The sequence below is a fragment of the Cryptotermes secundus genome, unplaced genomic scaffold (genome assembly GCF_002891405.2).
Source record: "Cryptotermes secundus unplaced genomic scaffold, Csec_1.0 scaffold303, whole genome shotgun sequence".
Lineage (NCBI taxonomy): Eukaryota > Metazoa > Arthropoda > Insecta > Blattodea > Kalotermitidae > Cryptotermes > Cryptotermes secundus.
This window is the reverse complement of record NW_019726229.1, coordinates 1,341,573-1,357,951: the sequence shown is the minus strand read 5'-3', so window position 1 is coordinate 1,357,951 and position 16,379 is coordinate 1,341,573. Positions and strand designations below refer to the sequence as shown.

Sequence of the window (16,379 nt, the reverse complement as noted above, 5' to 3'; positions counted from 1 at the left end):
CCTGGGCTGCTTTATGAAACAGCTCATTCCTTAGTTTTTAGACTGCTTACTTTAATTGGGTGCTAGTGCTTTTTGCCCTGATCTTATAGTCGTGTCCAAAATGCAGTATTATGTCTCATTTGTTGGCAGATGTGGGAAGAGGAACTAATTTTTGGTCAGTACTATGAGGAAGTGGGAGTTATGAATGCTTCAAGAAGGCAGTGCCATAGGTCAGGCTTCTCACGTTCCAGGTCTAGGTTCAGTCTCAGGCTGGTCCAAGTGCGATTTGTGTTCGGCAGAGTGGTGCTAGGCCACTTCAGTTTTCCCTTTCCACTTATTTCACCAGTATTCTGTATTATGTGTCATCTGCAGATGATACAATAGGTCTGCCCTAGGCTATAGTCTCTCTCCCCACACCTCAAATAACAGATAACACATTTTTTTGACCTCAGCACTAGCTGAAGGTGAGTTGACCCTGGGGAAATATCCCCCAGGACCCATTGGATAGGAGGTTGAGGGGACCCCAGTGCTGGTCTGGACTATTTGGAGAAGAGAAAATTCTTGATCCTACCGGGACTTGAACTCTGATCCCTCTGTCATCCAGCCCATAGCCAATCGCTATACCAACTACGCTACCCTGGCTCCACCCATTAAGAGGGTGAAACAGATTTATTTGGTATACATCCTACAAGATGATGAAACATATGTACTTGGCATTTATATTAGAATATTGTATTTAAGCTTCCTATTGCATTATTATATCTTTTGTACACATATATTTTGGTCTTAAATGCACCTTATTATTTAATCACCCTTCTTTGTCTCTATATATGTGAAAACGTGATATTTCCTAATTAAAATGAATTAAGCTTGGAAATAAAGTTAATTAATAGTTATGCTTGAAATTACACTTAATTAATTTTAATTCCAAGATTATTTTATTTTGTTTGGGAATTGTCACGTTCACATGTGATATATGTAACTTTGACATTCAGTGCAGTAATTTTAGCAAGATAGGCAACACCTGATGATGGCCATATATGGCCAAGACGTGTAGTGAAGAAGAAGGTGTGTGGCTAATAGGTTGTATTTAAGATGAAATACAAGTTTACAAAAGATATATCTTGGAAGACGGTGAAACAGATTTATTTGCCATAGATCTTACTAGAGAATACTGTGACAAAGTTTCAGGTAATCACAATAATATAGAAGCATACTTGGATGAAGATTTAATAAATACATAGTATTTGTTATACTGGAAGACCCAAAATCTAGAATATCCCTCAATCTGGCATGTTCCTGGTCTGAGTATGCTCCATAAAGGGTGTGGTACTATGCAAAGAAACTAATTTTGTATTATATTGATTTTACAGTATTGTTTGTCTTCATATTATGGCTGTGTGCCTATATCATTTTTTTTTAAAAGTGTGTGTTCATTGAAGGTTGTTGGTTAAGCAAAAATTTCCTGTATGAAAATTCATTTCCAATTAATTAACCCTTTTAGGTCACAATGTATGGTTTTTCAGACATTTTTAAGTTTATTTTGTTTTACTTCTGAAACTGTTAACTAAACCCACCATTTCTGTGGGACATGATTTTTCAGATGTTTGACAGAGTTCATCAAGGTAATNTACTGCCAATAATTGAAACAGACTTAACAGTGCAAGGTCAGCCAGAAGTTCTGGGCTGAATTCATAAATCTTAACTCCCATATTGCACAGATTTCCGCCTCTACAAATCTTGTATTATTAATGTCTTATTTAAATGATGTAAATTCACGGTCCAACAATAAAATTTAGTTTAACTCATGGGCTGGTTCACTGGACTCATGTGCCAGTGGGTATAGGATCAGATCTTAGCTGAGTCAACTTGTAATTTTCTTAAAAACTCCCAGAAAGTAACGATTTTGTTTGAGTGGAGATGTAAACCAACATTTCTTTGCCACTGAATATATGGTATCTGCTACCTATCAAGGTATTTTAAAATATAGTGTCAAGTCACAGAAGTTCTGCTGATGTCTTCGCAGAAGATCATTACTGTCATGCAAATAAGAGTTTCAGTTGTTTGTCTTTACCATTTGAACCATTAAGCAGAAAATGTTTGATGGTATAAGGGTGTTCCGCAAAAATTGTCCATTGTCATTGTTTGATATTATATCTGTAACTATTTGGAGACTGGCTCGGTATTCATCTTTGGTTTAGAAACTAGGAGAGAGAAGAGAATGCCTACTCAACTCAGCCCATTAAGCAAAGGTGGTCCTTGTTACTGGACCTCCAGAATAGTATAGACACAGTCTCAGCTCTAAACAATGTACAATGTCCAGATAACATCTTTACATCATGTTATCAGACCATTGTCCAAACATTTAGAACTACTAAGAATGTTTGTTGTGTCCCCTGTAAGTAAAGAAATGTTCATGTACACCAGTTATTTCAAGTTTAAAATGTAGTTGTATAAGAAACACATACTTCTTTTCAGAAAACAGTACTACAAATACAGGTCTTCTGTATAATACACATTCGTGGCTTCCTATGCATATTCGGATAGAGCTGTTAAGGAAGGGAGGAGTTAATATCAGGAAAATACCACCAGCAGATATGGAATCATCAGATGGAGTGAGTATTAGACTTAATCCCAATTTTTACTTTGAATTTGTAAGTTGCATGTTTATTGTGCACAATAATGGAACAGTAGGCATGGAAAAGGAAGAAAAGAATTGGTAGTGTAATTCATAATTGTATTTACACCTTCCATGCCAGTTTTCTTTTAACACTTTATATATTAGGCCACTTATTACCCTATTTCATAGGGTGTAAAGTAGGTGCATACAAGAATGACTGTTTCACCTTGAGACAAGGCTTTGGAAAAATTTTGAGAATTGAGATGGGAATGAGAGTATTCTGCAGTAGACCAAACATTTGTTTTAATTCTGATAATTGTAAGATGCTCATTGTCATTAGAATGATGAAGAATCAGTTCTTGCCTCTGCATATGGTTGAAGAGAAGCAATTTTGTAACATTCTGCATTGCTAATGCTGACAAATTCAATATTTTCCCTTTAGTAATTTCAGATTCATAAGAATGCAACCCTTTCACAGTTTCAATGATAACAGTATCTTTATATTATCAGAGTGTGAACCTTGATTCTTCTGTCATGTACTGCACTACAGAATGAACCTAGACTGCATTTGTCATATGAAAATATGGCAGTCTACACTTAGAAATACACCTCTTCTTGTTCTTTGACATTGATTAACATAAGTTGAATGCAAACAACAGATCCATTCATAGAGAGAAGCATGTAACTATAAAGAGTTTTAGAACCTAGAAGTTAAAAATTCACAGAATAACTGGGTGTTTGGACTTTTTCCATCGTCCGGAATTCTATGTAATAGAAGACACGTTTTGGAGACTGGATCTGTGAGATTAGCTCTTTCAAAGGGGCCCAACTGAGTAGGTGTCTTCCTTTCTCACCTGAAGACGGAAACAGATCCAGTTTCCTCTATTACCTAGAATTCTGGATGATGGAAAAAGTGTGAAAACCCAGTAATTCTGTGTTTCATCCACCATTGTCAGAACCCATTAGAATATACTTAAAAATTCACATCGGTATTGCAGATCAGTTTTTAATGCAGGATTTTAAAACCCTTGATGATAGTAGTATTCTGCCCAGTTTCCTTGTATAGTTGCTGTGATTGTTAACTGAGGTTCTTTCAGTATTTGAACTTCTTATATAGAAAAAATATTTTTTCATGGTTATGTACTGCAATTCTTATAAGAAGATGAATAGTTTCTTGATGTGATTTTGTATAACTCCTGTTTGCTTTTGTGTAAAAGAAAGCCAGGCCCCCAAATATTCATTAAATGGGGATTTCACTGTGTTTATTTATATTTTATGTCAAAATTTCCTTGTCATTAATTGAATTTTCTGTTGCTGGACCAGTCTTCAACCAGAGATATCTCTTTTCAGGTCACTGTGTCTGAGGATGTGACACAAGCCATCAGTTATGACTTAGCTGCCATTGTGTGCTACATCGATTGTCCACATCAGCATGAAAAGAAGAACTTGGTGGCACTTATCAATGTGGGACCCAGCTATCATGCCAGGTCCAAGGGCTCACCTGTCAGCCAGTGGTACATCTTCAATGACTTCAGGTCGGTTATATGGAAGGTTGTAGTTGATCTGATTTGTTAATTTCATGTGGACCTGTTAATGTGTTGAAATCATAATGATACCTTGGTAAGGTAAAGGTATCTCTAGGCTTAAATAATTAAGCACCATGCCATGAAGATGTATAGGTGAGTGGGGTATAGCTCCACCAGTCTTAACCTCAGTTCTGGATGGAGGTGAGTTTTCAGTTTCACATCCCAACCACTTTACCCCTGGGGAAACAGCCCCTGGTGTCTATTGTATAGGGGCTGGGTGATTTTCAGAGCAGGTATGGACATTGTGGAAAAGAGAAAAATCTCTTACCCCTACCAAAAATTGAGCCCCTACTTCTTGTTTGTCCATCCCATAGCCTAGTCTCTATACTGACTGAGCTGTCCCAGCTAACTTCATACCTCAGTACTGTAAGTTAAATTCAGATATAGGCGTTTCATCACTAGAATCACTGTCATATGACATTTGCAGCATAGATTAGCCTTAATGTACATATGAGTGCTGAACTGAACTCCCCAAAATTTGTGTTTGTTATGACAGATGCTTGTAGTTAAACTTATATACCTCACTTAGCTTCTGCTGCCTCCCACAGTGAAGGAATTCAGCTTTGAAGTAAGAGCCCCAGAGGGCAGAGTCCACCCCCTGTGATGTGGTGGTTCTGAGAAGCCGGCGGATGGGATCGACAGCATAATATAAGCTCTGAACCAATGTGGAGATTCGGTATTCTCCACATTCTTAAAATATAAGCTTTAATAGAGGTTCAGGCTTTGATCTTTATGCAAAGAAACACATGTAACGTGCATTACAAGAGTTCAGTTTCTTACCCCTGGTGACTAGGTCCCCTAGACCTCTAATTGCAGACCTATCCATATCCTGTATTCAACGTAACCTCATAGTATCATGAATATGTCACATATCTTCCCTGTTGTGGGTATTCCAATTAAACAGAACTGGCTAAACTATGATATTGGTAGTAGAACACAAAGATTAAACAGTGCTACTGTCAAATCCTGCTATTGAACATGATCCTGAGTCAGTTTCAGCCACCTTCCTGTCTCTCAGTCCTTTTCCTGAAGATCCACCTTAATGTTCCACCCATCTTGGTCTTCGAAGTGGCTGCTTTTTAAAAGGTTTCTCTACCAAAATGTATGAATTGCGTGGCTCTCCATCTGAACTAGAAGTCTGGCTCATCATACCTTCCCCAGTTTCACTATTATAACACTACCATGTGATCTATACAAGTCACAGAGTTTCTTTTTATGTAATATGCTGATTTTCCACTTAATCCCAATTAGTTCTTGAGCTCTTTATTATGAAATGCTTGGTGTGTATGTTTTATCCTTAAAATAAAAACCGTGTACTTCCATCTCTTCAAGCATATAAAGGAACATGGCACAGAATTGTAGGTATATTCTCATTATGAGGCTTATAAAATGATATGTTTAAGAGTCTTCGTTTTCTACTCGCTGCAGCATCTCACCTGTTCCTGCCCATGAGGTGAATTGGTTCAGTTTGGACTGGAAAATACCCTGTGTCCTGTACTGGGTAAACCGGGACATGCCCGAGAATGTGGTATCTAAAGTTCAGAATCCTCTCACAGTAGACGTCTTTTTTGAAGACAAGTGTCTAGCACGTAATAATGGGGCCAGAAGAATGATCACATTCACACCCCTGGCAGCAGATGAAATGCCGGGGCAAGGTAAGTACACAATAGCCTCTTTAATCCAACCTCACAAAGTCTAGAATTCTTCTAACTGGTTAATAAACTAATTAAATAACTCTGTGGCTCTTGGTATATTTAGGCCATTCAAAGTTATTCAGCTGATCAAGAAACTCATGTTATGGTACCTGAAGGTTTGTCATCATGATATAAAGGGTCCACAACAGAGACCTGTTCTAAGCTAATTCTGTTCACTTCCTCACAGGCTGCATCCTAGAAATTATTTCCATATTATGAATTGACAAGGCCTTTGTATCCCCCCCCCAAAAAAAAGAAGCTTATATATATGTACAGAAGGAGCTGTAGCCAGACCTGATTCAGGATTGAACATCTGTACAAGTTAACTGTTAATATACTAGGAGATCTGTGTTGTATTATCAAGAGACCTGGATACAATGCTGTAATAATCAAGAAAGTCTACCATTTTCTTCTTAAGGATCAAACACTTGTTTTCACTGGTATTAAATTGGTCTGTTACAGGTGACATAGTAGCAATGGATGCAGAATTTGTTACCCTAAACCAAGAAGAGGCTGAACTTCGTAGTGATGGCAAATTGTCAACTATCAAGCCATCACATATGTCTGTAGCTCGTATCACTTGCATACGTGGGTGAGTGTATAAAGATGTCATTTTTGACCTCACATTTTCTCAAATGCACCAGAAAGTATAATACATTTCATACCTTGCAGATTATTTCTTTTAAAATATGTTTTCACTCCAGTACAAGTAAATGTTGTAATCACTGAATGTAGTAAAAATCTTTTGCAAACTGCTAAATAATGATTTCTTTTTTCAGATGAATATGTAAGTCCTTTTGAAATGCAGGAACATGAATATATTTTCTCTACATGAAACTGACTATATGGTAGTAGAAGCTGAAGCTTTGACAGTGTTAGTACCAAATGTTGGTGATTCTCAGTTAATGCTGTCCACTACCCATTGCCCCATTCTTGGTCCTCCAAGAGGTGACCCTGTGAAAATCTGTGTGCATTTTTTATCATCCCATCCAAGCCACATATTTACTTGTATAATTCATACCTCTGCGTAATTTACACACTCCTTCTTCTAAATGAGAAATTTCTGAAAAAATTAAGTACATACCTTATTTTAACACTTTATGAAACTCCAGCTGATGCATAATTTTCATAGAAAATATGATTAAAGTTAAATGCCTTATGGCAACATGGTACAGGGAACTTTAATCGTGATTTTTATGAAAAATTATAGAAGCTCAAGAGCAACTGAATGGATTTTAATGAAATTTGATATTCTGGAGGTTTGCTAAACTTTATCAGCAAATTCTGATGTGTAAAATGAATGCTATATGGAGACCTGCTTGCATTTCTGCATGCTTCTCAGACACAGTTCACTAAACATTTATTAGAGTGAAAACTGTTTCAGACAAGCAGAAAATGAAACGTGCATTTTATGCCCAGAACACTTTTTCAGCAAGTCTTACTGTTTTCAAAGTAATTAAACAAAATGGAAGGAACATATCAGAATTGGTATGCTACAGATATATTTCCTAACTTGCTTAATTGCATATCAGCATCTAAAGTTTTGCATATAATCGTTACTGAGCAGGTACTGTTAATGTGCAAAATTTCATATAAGTTTTCAGCATGATAACTTGAGTGGTGTCCTTGTCTGCACCCCTTGAAGACATATCTGTGTAAAAATTCACACCTTTTGGAACTGCGGTAGTCATACCAAACTGATTTTATTTTATATGGCCACTAAAATAATCCATCCATTAGTTACAGATGTAAACAACCTGAAGAATCCTGAACATAGCACTGTTTTGTAATTGGATGACATAATTAATCTCATCCCTAGGATTTGCTAATACATGTTCCCATTTCTGTGCCTATTTAGTATTAATGTTAAAAGTATTAAAGCAGAGTATCTATAATGACAGAAAAATAAGACACTTGGCATTCTGCCTTACTCAATCCTACTTGAAGCACTATGAATAGAGAATAACACTGCTATTCTGATTTCAGTAATATTCTCTCTACTTGGAACACATTTTGCAGGTATGGTCCACTAGAAGGAACGCCATTCATTGACGACTACATCTCAACACAGGAGCAGGTAGTGGACTACTTGACAAAGTTCTCAGGCATAAAACCAGGAGACTTGGATGCCAACTTCAGCTCTAAGCACCTCACAACACTCAAGGCCACATACCAAAAACTTCGCTTTCTTGTTGACAATGGAGTAAAGTTTGTTGGGCATGGCCTCAAAAATGACTTCAGGTACAATAACTGATTTTTCTCACAACTTACTCTTGTGTGGTATCTTACTTTCAGAGAAGAAAGAAGCTAGAAACTGTATATTCAGGAAAGTGCCTGTATGAAGGTGAGAGGAAAAAATATATTTTTCTGCCAAAGAATTGTAATGTAAGGATCTCTGAATATATTGTCACATGTATGAGTGACTGTATATGGGGTTTGGAGTGGTAATCAGATTTACTGAACTCCTACAGAAAGTAACTACAGTGCTGCCACTAATTCACACACTCAACAGTTCACTAAGTCTTTTCAGTGTTCACTGTCTTCACCAGTCATCTGATAATGGTTTCCAGCACTGTAACTTCCTCAGCTTCCATGTTCAAGCCCTTACTGGCTGTCAACTGTCTCCCAACTAACTGAACTCTGAGACTTGTCCTGCCTATAACACCTTGAAATGAACCCCACAGAAAACACTGCTTCCAGCAGTTCTTCTGTTGTGTCATGCAGGTGTCACACTGACTGTGTACAGAACACCTCTTCCCAGTTAGTGTATTGGTGTGTGTTAGGAATCTGTTGCCAAGCAATGAACTTTGTTTACAGAGTCATTACTTAGCAATGAGTTCTACATGCTACATTAGTATCAGCTTTCTAGACTTAAGTTTTTCCTACAGTGCTTTCAAGCGCCACTATCTCTGACTTGCAGAAAATAATGAAGGAGAGGAACTGTATACCATGTAAATTAATCCTGATGCAGTAACAGGGAGTAACTTTATTTAATGGCCCCATTTAAATAGGTATTTCTTCTCCCTGCCTGTTTTCTGAATGAGAATGGAGACAAGAGTCTGTGGTACTAGCTTTATTTAATAGGCCTAGCTGAATATGTTGCTTTTCTCTGAAGAAAGAAGTACAACCAGTATCAGAAATCTAGGCATATTCTCAACTTCAGACAGTAGACAATATCCAGGAAAAATCTTGACATTTTACCAGACCATTGTCCTTAGAATTGAAGAGAATTGTACCTAAGAATTTTATTTGGGCAAGTGCATTGAATTGTGGTATTCTGGCCTTCAACACAACAATAAAAAATAAACCAATCAAATTGTTTATGTTGGTTTTATTTAATAACTGCTTCATGTTTTGGTCCACATTTGGGATCATATTCAGGCAGTTTCATTAAATACATATCATACTATTAAATATTCTAATGTTGATTCATATTAGAACATTTTAATAACATGAGAAATTTGGCATTCAGCACCATGCAGCAGTGTGTTGTTAAGCAAATAAAGAATGAAAGACTTAATCAGTCTCTTGTCAGTATCTTGGAACAGCAGATTTTAAAGGCCAAAAATACACAGTTTGATAAAATATCTTATTCCAAAATGCCATGTGTTTTCTTATTTAATTTGTAATATTTGTAATTAGTAATACTTCACTAATATCCAGGATTTTAGAAGTGTTCAGACATTAATTAATATATACTCAGTCTGTTTCCTTCTTCAGCAGAAGTCAGTTGAAAGGGAAAACAGATTTAGTGTACCATATTTATACACATAATTAATGCGCCCCATTTTAGACAAATTTCAGAAAGTAATTAAACATTCTATTTTTAGACTTTGTAATCTTACTGCCAGTATATAGTTTTTGTGACAAATGCAGTTAAATTTAAATGCATATTGTTGATATTGTATGGGGAACCTTAGTCACATTTTGCGCAAAATTGATATGTTGCTTGAAAGATTTTCAAGGGATACAGTATTATTTAGGAAACACAACAGATTCTTAATAAACTAATCAAATAGTACTATATTAATATGTTTATTTGTACATTTTGCTACGTGTTTTGATCCAACTGGAGTACAAACAGAACCACAGAAGAGGAACAACCACTGTTTAATAGCAAGAAGACATGGTAGCCTGTACAGAACACAGTACAGTATACACAAAAACTTTACCACCGTCATGCATGACATCAAAAAGAAAATACAACATACAGCACTTATGTGGGGAAAACTGCCACACAATATGTGCACATAATTAAAACAATGCAGACGCCCTGAATACTCCTCTGCTTCGTGATACTTCATCATAGACCATCAAATTTGACATGTTGACATGTTACATGTTCTGTTTCGCAGAGTGATCAATTTAGTGGTTCCCGCAGACCAAGTAATTGACACAGTTCTTCTTTTCCATCTGCCACACCATCGCATGGTTTCCCTCCGCTTTCTAGCATGGCACTTTCTGGGTAAGTGTTCCTTAGAAATGTATGTTTGTGTGGTTTGTGATTACATCAGTTCAATAATTACATGTGTTTCTTGCAATCACTCTGTGCTTCATTTCTTTATAAAGGATTACTGTACTTCCCCTCCCCTTCTTTACATCTTGTAAGAAGGTGCATTTTATTTTCAGTTATGCTTAGTGATGAGAATTCTAAACATGTGATTATGATATGAAGTATCTTCTTTTGTTTTATTTATTTGTGGTTCATTTAATGACTCTGTTAATACCTGAAATGATATAGCACTCAATTGTAGATCATGAAGAGCAGTGAAAGTGTTGAAATTATCTGTAGTTAAGGATAATGAATATCCAGTGAATTTAGTTGTAATTGCAAAGCCTGTGTCTAGTCACTAACCCATGACAATATGAAAGTGGATCATAAGGAAATATACTGTGGTTGTGTGGAGTGAAATCAGTTGACTCAATGGGATTTTGCAAATGTGGTAATGAATATTCGAGTTGCTTAAAAGTGTGTAACTTCTTCACCATTTATCAGCTGTAAACTTCTCAAGAAAGACCACCTGAATCAAAGGGCTGATTGGTTAATTAGTGTTATATATATGCTTGCATATGAATGTTAGTCTGAAGAGTGTATGTAATGCAAGTTATTTTCTTCTAGGAATAACAATTCAATCAGTCACTCATGATTCAATTGAGGATGCTCGTACAGCTCTTCAATTATATCAGCATTATCAGCAATTGGAACGTAAAGGCAATGTGACTTCTGCTTTGAAAGAATTGTATGAAGTTGGTAAGAGGTTACAATGGAAGGTACCACTGGGCAGTGATACTTAAGAAAATCTGGTAGTTGGGTTTTAAATTCCAGAGATGAATTTAACTCTTATGATGATATTTTTTAAACATTTTTTTTTATTGATAGAACTCACAAAGAAATAAAAACTCAACTTCAAAAGACATGGTAATTCTGAAATTTTGATGAGATGTTAGCTGTTCATTTTCCAAATGGCTAGTGTGTTATGAATACTTTCTTAAATTATATATATATATATATACTATTTATTTTTATATTTTAAACTTCAGTAGTTTGCCAGAATTACTACACACTTACCATATGAATAGTTCTAGTTCAGAATCTTTGCAGCATTTGAAGTGATGTATGCATTATTCTTATTAATTTATAGTTATAATTTTATTCTTCTTATGAATGCAATGTATGAATGTACATATTTTATTCTTTTGTGTGTTCTATCAAGAAATGAAGTTAAATGCTCATTCCATACTTCCAATAAAGATATAAATCAAATTTGTATTCCTTTAGCACTCTCTTAATGGCTACTAATAATGAACTCGCAGATTTGGCATTTTCTTAGATTTAATATAGGCTAGTATATTTAAGGAATATATGTCTGCTCTAATTTTATGCAATGAAAGTGCAATGTTTTTTCTCCTTTATTCTTAACAGTTTTTGCACAGTCTGTTCATATATGTTTAAAAAAAATGATGTGTAATAATTATTTACATAGCTTTACATCATCCAAGGCATTGTTCAAACATAATATCATCTGGTTGCTTGGTAGAACTCTCAATAATAAAATTACATTTTGTATAATATTATACTACAAAGCCACACTTAATTGAAGATTACGGAATTTATTTTAAGGGGCTTGATTGGTAAATGCATATATTGCATGTATGTTAGCCAATTCAGTTCTATTCATTTTCTATGAATTTAAGCAAATTCATATACTTAAATACTCATATGAATTATATTTCTATCAAATTTCCAAAATCAAACATATTTTTTAAATAAAAAATAATTAACCATAAAATGTTTCACTTCATGAAAAACACTTTAAATACTAGATAAGCGAAAATTTTTGTCAAGTTTGTTGCTTCTGACGTTGATTGTTATTTCTTCCTATACTGGAGATCCCATTTTGTGTGTGCATGTGTGCATGCAAGATGGATTTTCATGTTATGTGTTGATGTGGATGTCATGTAATTGGGGGTCACCTGACCATTGCATTTTATAATTCCCAGCTACAGATGACATCAGTGTGGCTCCTCTGCATATTTCTGAAGTTAAAGCAACAGTAGCACAATTTAATGTGGTCTCCTGCTGTTCACAATGATGAATATTAAAAGAATGTGCAGTGTATATTGAGCTTGTTTTTAATGGAATGTAGAACAGTGTTTAGCATCCTGGGAAATTTCCATTTAGCAGCTTTCCATTTTACAGCAATAACTGATAAACTGTTGAGACTGAGAATTTAGAAGTTGTTATGAAGATAGGAAATAGACAGGGTGTAAGTTTTGTAGGAGCATTGCTATTATATGACCTTAGAACAACATTTTGGTAGGTTGAAAATCATAAATATAATAGTGGTACAAAAACTTTGAGGGTATTTTATTTTATTGGAAATTATGCACATGAATAGATCACTGAAGTGAATACTTTTATATTGCATGTCTACCACTCCCACTGACTTTTTAAACAAGTGATACATTTTCACAAAACCTAATATGAACATCATGCCATTACTGATGGTCTCCCTTTCACATCATAAGGGGTCTTAAAATTTTCTGTGGTAATTGTGCTTCAAAAATATACAACTTTTCTTAAGGAAAATTATGATGAAATGTATATAACATGTTGGTCATATGAAATTTATATTTATCTTTTAATTTCATGGCAATAAGAAATGAGCAGCTGGACCTAAACCTGTAAGATTTTGTGTGGAGATAAACTTAACTACAAGTTCTATATGAAACATTTTGAATATGCTTACAGTTACAAACATAATAACAGTGCAAAGGTTTAAGGTTATATCAACACATTTATTGTAATTATAATTTGTACTGGTGGAAGATACTCACACAGATAGATCAGTAAATTGCATAATTATTGATTTATTATTCATGTTAATACATGCAATGAAGAAGCATTTGAAGGAAAATAGGTATCTCAGATAGAGGTCAGTTTCAAATTAAGAAGTTTTAATTTATCCTTATTGTTGATGGAAGCTGATACATTGAAATCATTCCAGATGATTTGTATTTTAACCCGTTTACTGCTGTGAACAGAAATTATTGCCTTTATACTGGATGTTCCTAAAAGAATGGTGGGGTTTCAGATACGTATATATTTTGTATTTCTTACCGTGTACAATCATAACATGCGTCAATCGGAAGCTTAACTGTCCAAATTTTATGTGCATCCATCAAAGTGCCTCTGTGTATGCACCTTTTGTTACCCGGCACCCATCAATGCGAAAGTCGAATTCCTGCCACACCCGCTGCAGCATTTCAGGTGTGATTGTCTCCACAGCACGATTGATTGTTTCGGAGATCCTGGAGCGATTGGGTCAATGGGGATACATAAACCACGTCCTTCACGTACCCCCACAAGAAGAAATCACATGGAGTTATGCCCGCGGACCAGGGTGGCCACTGGAGAAAGGGAGCATCTTCACCTGCAGCACGTCCAATCCATCGTTTGCCTAACTGTCGGAAATGGAACTAGGAAAGAGTGTGATATACAAAATGAAAATTTGAGAGCCATGTTATGAATCCGTATATGTTTTGCTTTTCATCTGCAAAAATTGATGGAGATATACGGCAATGAAATCCCACCATTCTTTTAGGAACACCCTGTACAGAACAAGAATGATTTTGTGTTCTGAAAAATTTTTCAAAAAGAATAAAATGGAAAAAAACTGACATTTCAGACAAGAATCTAGTTAAAGATAAAATGAAGAAATATATGTATGCGGTATGGAATATTGTAGGAATACGAAAATAATAACAACCCCCCCCCCGCAGTGAAAGGATTAAAGTAACTAATGAGGTTTTAGTATCATACTGCTTTTTTCAAGCACTAAATGTAATTCATAAACAAGAGGAAAACAATATTGCCATAACATTTTGTTGTTGCATTGTCCTCCAAATGTAATAGTAAACTGGTAATGTTGATGATATGTGATTTTAGAATGGAAGTTGCAGTTCTGAAGGTGTTGTAATTCCGTTCTCACTCTGGTTCTAGTATTCATAGAGTGGTTTGTGTAACTGTGTACAACATTGCTTCTTACTCATATGTGTGATGACCAGTGATGTTCTAGGCAGTAGTAAGTTTAGTAATTTTTTTTTTTTTTTGTGATTTGGCTCTAATGGTAGTTCATATCACAGGTGATATAAATATAATCATGTAAGTAGATACTGGTATACTGTAATGTGTTTTCATCTGTGAACCTTATAGCATTGTTTTGAAAAAAGTTTTTCAACCAAAAAAAGGAGCAGGCACCATTCCAATTAATTGTATCTTTAACTTAATTTTAATTGGGGGTATATAAACTTTGAAATATTTAACCTGTTATGAGAAGAAATTCTATTTTTTTAGATTACTTTTTTACAAATCAAAGACAGTATTCAAATTGATGTGTCCTATTTGCCGCTAATTAGGATACAAAATTGTATTTGATCATATGTTGTGGCACATACATACATTTATGATTTTAAAGAAAAAATAATTAAATATTAGTATGTCATATTGACAGATCAAGTTCTACTTTTGAAGACCTGCCATTCTGAGAATTTACAATCATTGTTTGTGTGAAAATCTTGAATATCATATAACATTTAATGCAACTCTTGGCTGATAGTTGTATTTAATGTGACTAATTTTATGTTTAGGTGTGGGGTTTGTTCGCATATATTCTGGAAACAAAATCATATAATATTTCAGACAATTAAGACAAGTGAAGGTGATTAATTCATTCAGGAATTTGAACTTTGTTTTACTATGCGAGTTGAAAAATCTGAACTAGAGAGAGAGTGTGCGTGAATGTGTGCATGCATGTGTCTCCCCCCCCCCACTATCCATAAGACATATCACCATGTAGTGCATTGCATCACATGTGCAAGGCATCATAAAAACTTCAGATTATTTATCCGTTTCATTTTAGTTCTGGAGACTATAAAAACAAAAATGTGCCCTCTAGTAGGCACTTGTACTGCTGATATAATTATGCATTATAAGAATTTCAAATCAGAAATGAGCAATAATTCTAGATGCTGCTAAAATTACATTTTGATATATCATAAATTACATTATTTCAGAAAAGTACCTTGATATACTTCATAATATAGGGTGTCCGGATGAATGGTATCCAAACTAACAAATTTGTATCTTAATTTCAAAGCGCAAGCATCGCTGCATCATGTGTTCTGACCTTGAATGTAACAGTACTGTTCTGATGCTCGTGGGAAAATGGCAGCTGAACAGAGAGCCAATATCAAATTTTGTTTGAAGTTAGGCAAAACAGCCGGAGAAGCGTATGACATGATTGAAAAGTGTGTACGGTAGTGATTGTTTGAGTCGCTCGAACATTTGTCGATGGTATGCTGTATTTCGTGACAGCAGGGAGGACATTGAATTCGCTCCACATGCATCAAAGCCAAGAACAAGTCACACCGAAGAAAATGTGAAAAAAGTTACCGAAATCCTTGCATCAGACAGATGTGTTTCTGCAAGACTCATCGAGAAGCTTTTGGGAATACCAAAAAGTACTGTGCATCAAATTTTGACCGAAGATTTGGGCATAAGGAAGGTCTGTGCGTGGTTTGTACTGCATGCGGTGTCAGGTGATGAAAAACATGCCAGAGTGGAACACTGCAAAGACATGTTATGGTCGGCCCAAAGTGATACAAAATTTACAAAATCGATTGTTACTGGTGATGAGACATGGTGTTTTCAATATGAGCCTCTCACAAAGCGGCAGAGTGCAGCATGGTTGATCCCAAAGAAGCCGAAACCAAAGAAAATGCACATGCAAAAGAGTCGAGTAAAGACACTGCTAACCATTTTCTTCGATTCCAAAGGAATCATTCACAAGGAATTTCTTCCAGAAGGTCAAACAGTGAATTCTGATTATTATCTCGGAGTCCTCAATCGTTTGTGGGCGAGAGTTCTTCGAATTCGACCTGAATATCGAGAGCAAGGTTCCTGGTCACTCCTCCACGACAATGCCCACCCCACAAATT

The 16,379-nt window shown here is 35.5% G+C and overlaps 1 protein-coding gene across 3 annotated transcripts in view; it reads left to right on the top strand.

Moving 5' to 3' along the window:
• The window catches only part of LOC111864016 (PAN2-PAN3 deadenylation complex catalytic subunit PAN2), a 71,480-nt gene extending 55,778 nt beyond the window's left edge, over positions 1–15,702 (top strand). For all 3 annotated transcript variants that reach the window (XM_023850937.2, XM_023850936.2, XM_033751291.1), the window contains 7 exons: positions 2,458–2,594; positions 3,950–4,134; positions 5,614–5,840; positions 6,342–6,471; positions 7,899–8,120; positions 10,235–10,344; positions 10,999–15,702. In XM_023850937.2, the coding sequence (XP_023706705.1) occupies positions 2,458–2,594; positions 3,950–4,134; positions 5,614–5,840; positions 6,342–6,471; positions 7,899–8,120; positions 10,235–10,344; positions 10,999–11,174 (1,187 nt within the window). In that variant the 3' untranslated portion in view covers positions 11,175–15,702. The remainder of the gene's footprint in view (positions 1–2,457; positions 2,595–3,949; positions 4,135–5,613; positions 5,841–6,341; positions 6,472–7,898; positions 8,121–10,234; positions 10,345–10,998) is intronic.
• The last annotated feature ends 677 nt before the right edge of the window (positions 15,703–16,379 follow it).